The following is an 11682-nucleotide window of genomic DNA, read 5'->3' as shown; positions in this document are numbered from 1 at the left end:
ACACACACACACACACACACACACACACACACACACACACACACACACACGCACGCACGCACGCACGCACGCACACACGCACACACTCATGCAGGCACGCAAGCGCGCACACACACACACACACACACACACACACACACACACACACACACACACACACACACACACACACACACACACACACACACACACACACAGAGACAGATGGGGTAGCCTATATAGGCTACTGTAGGTTTATAGTTACCATACCCATCTGTACCTATCAATCCAAAAGAGATCATATAACAAACAACTGGGTTGACAGTGCTGACCTGCAGTACAGGCCTCAAAATCAAGGAGTTTTTTTTGGCCGGGGGAGGGTTAGGGGGGCGGGGGGGCACTGACCAGACTCCCCAAGTGGAGGGTCAGGGGGTCCTTCCCCAGAAACTTTTAACAGAGTAGATGTAATTTCCTGTGTTCTGGTGAATTTTCGGAGGTTGAAACCAAAACAAGGAGAAATAAAGGAGAAATGACAATCAAGGAGTGCTCAAGGATGTGGTCGAAATCAAGGAGACTCCAGCAGAATCCAGGAGGATTGGCACATGGCAGCCCTGCCTATGGGTTGCTGTGCTTGATTCAAATTCCTTTTTGTGAAGCTAGATGTTACTGTATAACTCATTTGTCATTGTCATTGTATGTATAGCATATCAGTGGATCTCTCTTAAGCGGTGAGCTCACGTCACAGCGCCCCCCCGCACAGCTGAGCGCGCCCCCTCCCCTTCCATTTGGATCTAGTTTCTGAAAGAGAGAGGAGAGGAGAGAGAGGACTGGAGAGGAGAGCAGACACACACACACACACACGGCAACCACCATGATCACCACACAGAGCCATGAGACACACGGCACGGTCAAGTGTAAATAGGTAATATGTTGTTAAGAAGACGATACGGAAACTAAAGTGACACATTGTAGAAGAAAACCTTAACTGAACTGAGGCCCCATGTGGCCCTGAAATAAGTTCAAGCTATACCGACACGCACGGAACCTAAAACTCGCACGCTGTATAGGAGGAGCGGAGACATTACGCGCGGAGGAAGTGGCCACAGAGCACGGACGGGACAGAACGCACGTTTTGACCTCTATGTGTTGGACTGGACAGCCAACACATTTTACCAAACTAACAATTTGACGCGGATACAACCAATGAAGAATGTGACTGCGCGGCTCGACTCTCTCCACACGGGCTGGATGAAGCCCTCGGCGGTGTTCTCCTCATGCGTCTCGCCCGGCAGCCGATAAGCGCGCAATCCCTGCGGCTGGTGACCGTCCTGATCCTCGGCGTCATGGGGGCGACGGTGACCCCGTCGCCGGCTCTGTCTCTGCTGTCGCCGGGCTGTCCGGACCGCTGCGTGTGCGACGACCAGCAGGTGGTCCAGTGCGCCGGGCAGCACCTCACCGCCTTCCCCGTGGACCTGCCGCTGGCCACGCGGCAGCTCATCATCTCCAACAACCGGATCGCGGAGCTGCCGCCGCTGGCGCTCAACTATCTGTCCGACCTGGTGTACCTGGACTGCAGCAACAACTCCCTGACGGAGATCTCCGAGTCCACGTTCGGGAACCTCCGCAAGCTGGCTTACCTGGACCTCTCGTTCAACACGCTGACGCGCGTCGGCGACCGGACGTTCGGCCCCCTGGCCAGCATGGTGATGCTGCGGATGACGGACAACGAGGGTCTCTCCGAGATCCACCCGGACGCCTTCGTGGAGAACGCGGCCCTGCAGGTGCTGGACGTGAGCAGGAACAACCTGACGGTCCTGAACATCACGTCCCTCATAGCGCTGCCCGGCCTGCGCTCTCTGGGGCTCAGCGGGAACCCCTGGAGCTGCGAGTGTGACAACGAGGACCTCTGTCTCTGGGTCCACGTGGAGGGCTTCAAGTTCCAAGGTCAATCCTGCAGCTTTATGATGGTCGTCTAATTCTATTTGATTTGATGTATTTATTAGATCCCTAGCTTACTGTACTGTTACAGCAGCTACTCTTCCTGGGGTCTCAACCAGCATCATCAACAACAACAACACATTTTACATCAATACATAACATTCATAACAGACTCGTCACAAATGACAGTACAACACAAAGACACTAACTCATAACCTGTCTAATACATTCGATAGCTCTATATATAATATATATATATATATATATATATATATATATATATATATATATATATATATATATATATATATATATACAGTGTATATATATATATATATAGGCAATGCACCAATATTCTATATTATTTCTACATTATTTCATTCTACTCCATACTATTCTTTTTTTAACATGGTCATAAAATCACATATTGGTATTTTCCAATGTGAAAAGTCCCATTAGACCTATGTCCCATATAGGCCTAACAATGACAGTTGCTACTATAGGTTAATATTCTTATAAAAGTTTATTATAACCACTTAAACCCTATAGTACTGTGGTGAAAGCTTTCGCTGAAAATAGCAGATCGACAAGCTCACAACACGACGCGTTATAACAGAAAACAGAAAATAGACTAGCATAGAGCCCTGAAGGACTCCGCTCAACCATATGGGGTTTAAGTGGTTAATGTATTTCTGAGGTGAGGTCTGGTCCCTCATTCTATTTCTTTTTCAGGCGTGGGGTCCCCCCCAAAATACTTATCAGCCAGCTGACTAATCATTATTTTCTTATCATGCCAGGTGCAACAGAATATAGGCTACATGTCACATTTGCATTCTAGTCTTGATAAAGACGTGAGTGTGTTGATAATGTGTTATTGGTGTTAAAACGAGTGAATGGCCATCCATTCATTCCACAGTTAAGCTCTCCACAGCTCTAGCCCCTCTAGAAATGTTTCCACGTTCACACTCTTTTTAAAGCACACGGTCCTCACTGTGGGACGGTTTGACTTACAGCACCTCGCATCATTCTTTCACTTAAGCCAAATTTATACCTACTCTGTGACAGTGTCACTTACTGACAAGGACTAATGTTCAAGCTACTAAGTTGGCACTGTCTCTCTCTCTAACTGTCACTCTCGAACATTTATTTATGCTGCATATTCTTTGAGACATTCAACTTCCTCTACTCTTTCTAGTTCATTAAAAGTCTTCAAACTTTTCCCTTTGTTAACTTTGAGTCAAGACATGCAAGCGACTGCAGAGGAGCCTAATTGCATTACATATTTCAAATAACAATAATGCTGAAATGAGATAAGGCCCACTAAAGGTGGAGCGCCAATTGTTTTTTCCTCGAACTGGCTACATACTGTAACAGTATTCATTCCAATGTCCTCATCCAATTTGCAGTTTGGGAGACGAATGAATATGCGGACTGTCTCTCACGACTTTAATTTACTAATCAATCTCCATTTTAGTTGGGTACAATTGTGCTGAAAGTGTGATTAATGAAGCATAGAGGTGCCTTATTTTCTAAATCAATTTACCCTATTGTTTTATAATGGCAAAAGCCAGTATATGTGTCTGATTCCCCCCATACAGTACAATCTTCTGTGTTAACCACTTAAGCCCTATATATACACACTATACTATACTATACACTGTACGATGAATAGTGAAAGTAGCAGATCTACAGAACAAGCTCACACAAAAAACAAAAACGTGAACATTTTGGCTATAATTAATAACAGCTACAACAATAATTAGCTACAGCAGGTTAAAAGACGATTTTGCCTTGCAGTTTTTTCGTATTCAAGTGACTTCCACTTGTAATCCGTCTAAATGTGTCACAATACACAAAAGGACAGCGGCTATAAATAGTTCACCTCATGTAGCAAGGAGCCAGTTATATTACTGCTACATCCACCGTGCACTTACTAAAAAAAGCCGGCATCCCCAGCTTTGTCTCTTTCTCTCTTTCTCACACACACACACACACACACACACACACACACACACACACACACACACACACACACACACACACACACACACACACACACACACACACACACACACACACACACACACACACACACACACACACACACACACACACACACACAGCAGTTCATCATGGTCTCCCCACAGCTCAGGCTGAATCCAAAGCAAGTCCTGGAAGAGCTGTCCTATTTTCCTGCTGCTCAGTGCCTATTGTCTAGTTTAATTCAGAGTAGAGTCTCTTCCAGCGACAGCTGCCAACAAGGGAAAAGGCAGGCACATGCACGGACGTGCGCGCACACTCACACACACAAACTCACAAATAGCCATCTGTACACACCAGCTCTCACACACATATAAACTCACAAATTCCCATGTGTAAAGACCAGCTAACACACACACACACACACACACACACACGCACACACACGCACAGGTGTACACACCAGCTCCCTCTCTCTCTCACACACACACACACACACACACACACACACTCTCTCTCTCTCTCCTGTTAAACACTACACTCTGTGAAACCCGGCCAATTGTTTCCTACCATGTCTGTTTAGTACACAAACACAGACATACACTGTCACAGTTTACACACACACACACACACACCCCTGAGTGTGAAAACAGAGCGACATTGTCTTGGAGACATGAGCTGTGTCTTCCAGGTGTCCATATCTGGGTCTCCTCGGGTCACTTCCACACCACACAGCTCTCTAGTCGCACATGGCTGGAGAGACCTGCAGGACTGGAACGAACCCATTCTCTCCACTGTGTGGCTTCCCTGGCTAGATGAGCGGAGCACGCTGCCACTGTAGCGCTGTGCTGTTATATAAGATGGATCTAGAAATAGAGCGGAGAACAGGCCGGGGATGGAGAGAGAGGCGAGGGAAACCTCTCCTTTGATGCTTGAAGGGTTTCCTGTGGGGTAGGGAGCTGAGAGGACAGACGGCACACAAGATATGCACGTTGAGATATACACTGTGTGTGTGTCTCTGTCTGTGCGTGTGTGCGTGTGTGAAATTAACAGAGAATCTCACTGTGTGCTCATGTGTCATTGCGCATTTGTATGTAATGAGAGTCTGGAGGTGTGTGTGTGTGTATGAGTGTGTGTGTGTGTGTGTGTGTGTGTGTGTGTGTGTGTGTGTGTGTGTGTGTGTGTGTGTGTGTGTGTGTGTGTGTGTGTGTGTGTGTGTGAAATTAACAGAGAGAATCTTACTGTGTGTGAAGGTGTGCTCATGTGTCATTGTGCATTTGTATGTAATGCGAGTCTGGAGTTGTGTGTGTGTGTGTGTGTGTGTGTGTGTGTGTGTGTGTGTGTGTGTGTGTGTGTGTGTGTGTGTGTGTTATGACAGTATGGTGTTGTGTTGTGGAACACTGCACAGTGGGAGTCTTTCATGAGATGAGAGCATTTCATTACTGTATGGTGGATACACCGCCTGGCAAAACATACTGTGCTCGCATTGCTTCAGCTCATTCTTCCTCCCTGAGCCACTGAATAGCTTCTCTTAAGTGGAGAAGACAGTGAGATATATATATATTTTACAACATCTCATTCTATGAAAGAGAAACATGGCAGATTACGGTAAAAAATCTGCAGTATGATAACTTATTGTTGTCTGCGATAATATATCCATTTCATATGGAATTTTTATGCCTCTGCCGGTGACTGGTGACATCATTTTCCGGTTGTCCTTCTGTCCGTCAGTCCATCCCACTTTCATGAACGAGATACCTTGAGGGAATTTCTTCAAATTTGGAACAAATTTCAACTTGTGGACTCAAGCAAGAACTGATTAGAATGCAAAAGTCAAGGTCATTGTGACATCACAAAACACGTTTTTGGCCATAACTCAAGAATTCACACGCAAATTATCAATACATTTCACATAAATGTCTAATAGGATTATGAAGTGAAGATTTTTGTGGTCAAAGGTGAAAGTGTGACTGTAGGTCACACTTCACATTTCACAGTTCTGTGTCAAGAGCTCACCCTCTCTGTCCTGGAAAATCTCCACCAGCCTACATGAAATATGTCAGATTTTCGCATGTCCTCCTCACAATAGAATAATAGGATTCCGATTCAAAACTAGACGGGTCGCAATTCTGGGAAATTGCAAAGTGTGGTTGCGCCGACGCCGGTCGCGGGTCGCTGTCGCAGGGACTCGAGGAATACGCTGGGAGGAATACCGTCGGAGGCTGTGCCAATTACATTGTCACGTAACTCCTTAGATCACTTGCTTTTCATTTTGAGAGGATTGATCCCCCAAAAATCATGTTTTTTCATAAAACGGTTACGTTTTGGGCATTTGTGGCGCCCTCTATGGGTCAAAGTGGAAATTATTTTGGGGATTCGTTGAGTAAACCACCCTCGACATGTGATTCAAATTTGGGATTGACCGGACGTTTCGTTCGTGATTTGTAGCATTTTTGGTAAAACGGGCCCCTCCCACTAACTTTGGAAGCCATTTACGGACGAACGGTAAGGACTATCAAAATACCGTTTGGATATGTTTATCGCATGGGCCCAGAGATCATGTGTACCGATTTTTGTTAAATTTGGACAAAATATATGAGAGGAGGAGCTAAAAGTGTGTTTTGAAGAAAATTCAAAATGGCGGAAAATCTATCCTGACGCAAATGGGCGTGGCCTATATGGGGAGATGCGTCATGACCCAAGGAATCTAGGGAAAAAGAAATTTTGATTTTACGACCTACGGTTCAAGAGTTATAGGCCAAAACGTAAAGGGGGCTGTTATAGCGCCACCATGTGGCCGATTAGTGTAATTATTATATCAATAATTTCGGACTAAATTAGGAACCTCCCCTCCAAATCTGGTAACTCTAGCTCTTACGGTTTCTGAGAAAAAAATACTTGAATTTGAGTTTTTGCACTTTTCCATTAAAGTGGATGGGGAAATTTAATGCACTAATAAATCAATATCAATAAAACTATGCAACCAATCTCTTAGCCTTATACAAGCACACGATTCCCGGTGAGGCCGGTCATTTTGACATATGGCACTAAATTGGGAAAAATAAACTGTGGGAGGAGAGACGATCTAAACTATTGTTTATCTCCAGTATGAATAATAAAGCTGGAGGATTACTATAGTCTGGTTGCCCTGTTAGGGCAACCACACTAATAAGCTAAGATGACTTTTAAGATGCACCCTGGTGATCCAAGTAACATCTTGGGTTCAGATCTGATTTAAAACCTATGTTGCAAGTAGGGCAGGAATTTCAGGGAGGCCACGAAGGCCATGGCCGTTATTGGCATTTGGCCTTCAGTTTGGCCCTGTATCCCTGAAAAAAATGGCATGCCCTGAGGCCACAGTGACCTTAATGCCCCAGCTGACTGTATCCTCTGTCTCTTTCTTGTCAATATGTAGACACCAGTGTCTGTTCTTGTCATGTTGTAGACACCAGTGTCTTTTGTTGAGATTCTGAATTCTTAACTCCCCTGAGTCCCCATCTTTAAAGGAGGAGTTCACCCAAAAAATAACTTATTTTCTATCAATTACACACCCCATGAAGCCTTGATTTCATGGATTTATTTTAGTATTTGTGGCATTCCTAAGACAATAATTTGATGACCGTGTGTATTTCCGGTAGGAGACACAAATAATCTACTTTGTGTCTCCTACCGGATACATTAGCCGGTAGGAGACGGGAATAAAATTATTAGCTTAGGAATGCGACAAAAACAAAAAAGAATCCATGGATTCAAGGCTTCATAGGGTGTGCAATTGATAGAAAATAAGTAATTTTTTGGGTGAACTCCTCCTTTAAACCAATCCAGTAACTTTGATTGGTGCAGGGTTGAGCATGGATCAGATTGTTAATACCATAATTGATTTATTTCACTGCAGATAGTCTACATATTAAATTTAAAATCATCCTTAACACTTGAATTCAATTAATTATTTCAATGGACTAGAATCTTGTTTTATTTGATGGCCTTCCTGCCCTGGCATTTGGTGTTTGTGCTCTCAAAAAATAGACAACACCAAAGGTCAAGTGGCCTTGCCCCTAAAATGAACGAAAGTCCAGGCCTGGTTACAAGTCATCGTTCCTTTCTTCCCTCCTGACTCTCTTCAGTCTTCAACAACATCCTGTCCCTATGAAGCAGAAATGTCTTTAAAATACTTGTGGAAATACTAGTACATTAACTCAAATCACCAAATGTAAGAGAATGGAGAATATAAACTCAAGACAAACAATAGCGCTTCGATAGTGTCTGTGGCGCTTCAATTTGTGTAATACATCTGAGAGTTTTAACACCATAATGAAGGGAGACATTGCCAAAGCATTGCTGCATTTTAATACGTACTGTAAACACATTCTGATGTGCTGTCTATTTTTGAAACACCCTGAAACCCATTCAATTAGTCTAGGAAGGCACAATGACGAGCCATGATTTTCTCCAGTGCTTTGAGGGATACAGTACGTACAGTATAGTGAGTCAAGGCAAGCACAAGATATGTGTCATTGTCTTGGACATATCCACCCTATTCATCAGCCTGCATGCATGGACAAAACAGATGCTCCAGAACAAATGAGTGTATGATGAGCTGAGAAGGCTGTTAGGCTGCGTAGAAATAAGGGCACAGAACACAGTCACCCATGCAGAAACTTCCAAGCCTTTTGATCTCCACCCACATCCCTCCCCCTTCCACCATGAAATACCGTGAAACAACAAAAGCCCGTGGAGATGGCAACACTCGGGGTATCTCTCCCATTATTCTGCTCACTCTCTAACAAGACACTCTCCTGCTAGGGCTTTGGGATTTATTATTTTTTTCCCCCTGCAAAGCACATTTTCTTGTCGCCTTCTCTTCTGCACATTTCGGCACCCATCATGCTGGGGATTTCCATCTCCCCTACAGTATGGCTATGCGTGGAATTACATTTCTTTGACTGACAGGCCTTTGAAGCCAAATCAAATCCACTGTCTCTGACGTAAAGCACCAACTCGGCGATAAACAATAGGCTAGTTTTATGCTCAAATCCGTTGAATAATTCAAGCGCCCCAAATTCGTCGGAATGTACTGAAGTATCACTTTGAGACACCAATACCGGGAGCTCCTCAACGACATTTATTTGATAACGGAGGCAGTAACTGCAGCACAGTGTGCCTATATCTCCTTTAGTTGAGCAAAGCCGTGTATTATCTTCAGGTTGTGAGTGTTGCTATCTACCTCTCACAAATGTTATGTAAAATGATACGAGGTAATATGCCCTGAATTATTTAACAGCCCCCTCAGTTGAATACCGTAATATGGCTATCGCCTTTCCCTCGATGTGATGCCTATCATTGCTGTCGTGGAGAAACCTTGTACTGTATGTCCAAAACCCTTACTTTTCCGGAAATGGAAAAAATAACCTGTGTTCCTATGGATCCAGTGTATGTTATTATTTAGACACAAGCTCTTGTTAATACTTTTAATTTATTAAATATTTATAAAACCCACAGACATACTTAAGCACTATTTCCCCCCAAAAGTAGTAGATCTACAAGCTCACAATATGTTATCATGCAACACATTGTGAGCTTGTAGATCAGATTTGCTGCTTTTGTCATACATTGACAGTATAAAAGTATAAAATAAGGCATTAATTTATGAAAAACACAAAAAGATGAAATGTGGAGATAACAAGGTTTTTTGCAGACAGCGACGATAACGCATTATGAGGAAGCTGTCAGAACTTCAAAGGATGCTTTGTAATCGTTCAACTCAAGTGCTAATCGTTCACTGAGACTGTCTACTGTACTTCATCAGTGGCTTCTGACTGAAACCCCCATGAATTCACCATCTGTCCTGGTGAACCAGCCACATATGGATCATGGGTTAGCAGCATCCCATGACTAATACACTGCAATACAGCTGAAATTGCCACTTCAGAACGAGATGCATGTGTGAATTGCGCCACTCTGAGGATTTTTTTACACAGTAAACTCCTTGGTGTTCACTTAACGGAGTGTAAACATTGACCTAAATAGACCCTTATGGCCCATAACACTGCTAGCATGTCGCATGCATCTCTGTGTTGGCATCGAGTCAATGGAGGCAGGTAGAAGGGGGCAATTCTTGACCCAAATAGAAATGTTTACAGTCATGGAGTTAATTGAACACAGGATGTTTAATGCAATGCAGTACAGTACATTCTTTGTTGTGAATATACATTTGTCATGAACTAATTTCAGTACCTTTCAGTACCTGAGTACCAGAGAATCATTGTATATTGTGTGTGTGTGCGCATGTGTGTGTATCTTGGCATTAGGGTCGAAAATTGCTAAACAATATTGTCAAGATGGCATTCATAAAATCACAGTCGTAAAATGCTGATGTCCTCACAAGTATAGTAAATTACCATTACTATTACTGTAATTCAAACGTGTGTGTGTGTGTGTATGTGTGTTGCAGACGAGGGCCTGACGGTGTGCGGCGCGCCTCTGGACATGTCGGGCCGTCGTCTGGGCGAGGTGGGCCTCCAGCTGCGCTCGCTGTGCCACGGGACGCTAGGCTCCTGGGACTACCTGTTCTTCATCGCCATCGGCTTCGTCATCTTCGCCGCCGGCACCGTGTCGGCCTGGGTGATGGGGGTGGTCATGGTGCTGTACGAGCGCTACCTCAAGGCGAAAGACGCGCGCCTGCACCCGGTCGACGAGGACGATGAAGACAGCAGCGTGGTGGAGGCAGGGGGTGGCGCCGCGCCGCCCCCCGCACGGTCCGGCAGCAACCACGGCAACGGGAACCTGAAAACCACTCATGTTGTTTGATCGCTCGACTGCCCCCCTCCCCCCCCCTCTCCTCACCGCCAGTCACGGAAAGCCCCATGAACCGCGTGGGGTTCAACATTAATGAACCTTGACCACACGCCAACCAATGGGACAGAAGCGCCATGCATTGACCCCTCTTGGCAGGCTGCGCACCGGAAAACCAGTACTCCTGCCGGCAGTGCCCACCACCCGCAAGATAACATGGGAAATGTTGTTGAAATGGACGCGTCGGACCGCGTCGGCTTGTGTTTCAGATGCGTTGGCTGAAGCGCATGTGCGAGTCCAGCCTCAATCAGGGCCATAGATCGGGGCGCATGAAGATGCACAGCAAATTGCACGGCAATCCAAGCAGTAGTTTTCCAGATATGTTGTTTGGGATGGACAAACGGGCTGACTGACACAGCCAACCTGAATCCCCTCCACCCCCCACCCTTTACCCATATAGTGCCTCTGGAGAACGTCCAGTCTGACATTAACCTTCAAGAACAATGAACTGGTCTTATAGGCTCCTTTCTAAAAGGAAACGCCGGTTTTTAATTGAGAGACCTGCTTGGCTCTCCCTGAGATATAGTGGGGGAGGAGAGTTTGGCAGCTTCTCAGTATAAAGCAACAGGATTTATTCCTGACTGTGACTGTGTGCGTGTGTGTGTGTGTGTGTGTGTGTGGCTGTGCACACTCACAATCACACACTCAAGGGTATGTGCGCTGTGCTGATGTTGATGCGTGTGGTTTGTCTGTGCGTTGGTGTGTGTTTACACGTTGGGAGTTTACCGTCCCTCATCTATTAGCCCAGAAGTGATCTCTAGTGGAGGTAGATCTGTGCGGAGGACACATTATTGGTGAGGCTATAGGTGAGGCTGTGGCCCCAGCCAATAACCAGTGGTGGAAGAAGTACTCTGATTTTTTACTTAAGTAAAAGTAGCAATACCACAATGTAAAAAATACTCTGTTACAAATACAACTGCTGCATTAAAATTT

At 45.0% G+C, this 11682-nt stretch overlaps 1 protein-coding gene across 1 annotated transcript; it reads left to right on the top strand.

Moving 5' to 3' along the window:
• Window positions 1-835: 835 nt before the first annotated feature.
• On the top strand, window positions 836-11386 carry LOC308093706 (leucine-rich repeat-containing protein 52-like). Its single transcript, XM_080440034.1, has 2 exons — window positions 836-1923; window positions 10349-11386. The coding sequence occupies exons 1-2, from the start codon at window positions 1254-1256 to the stop codon at window positions 10702-10704; spliced, it is 1026 nt and encodes a 341-aa protein (XP_080296160.1). The 5' UTR covers window positions 836-1253; the 3' UTR covers window positions 10705-11386.
• The last annotated feature ends 296 nt before the right edge of the window (window positions 11387-11682 follow it).

This window comes from Gymnoscopelus braueri (genome assembly GCF_963280865.1).
Source record: "Gymnoscopelus braueri genome assembly, chromosome: 10".
NCBI classification, from domain to species: Eukaryota; Metazoa; Chordata; class Actinopteri; order Myctophiformes; family Myctophidae; genus Gymnoscopelus; species Gymnoscopelus braueri.
Note: the sequence above shows the minus strand (reverse complement) of the source record. Positions and strands in the feature narration are given on the sequence as shown.

What these genes read in the sequence shown, in the direction of transcription:
- LOC308093706 (XM_080440034.1), top strand. Translation starts at nt 1,254, where the DNA reads ATGCGTCTCGCCCGGCAGCCGATAAGCGCGCAATCCCTGCGGCTGGTG. An exon ending in GGAGGGCTTCAAGTTCCAAG is followed by an intron (nt 1,924 to 10,348) that starts GTCAATCCTGCA and finishes TGTGTGTTGCAG; the next exon opens with ACGAGGGCCTGACGGTGTGC.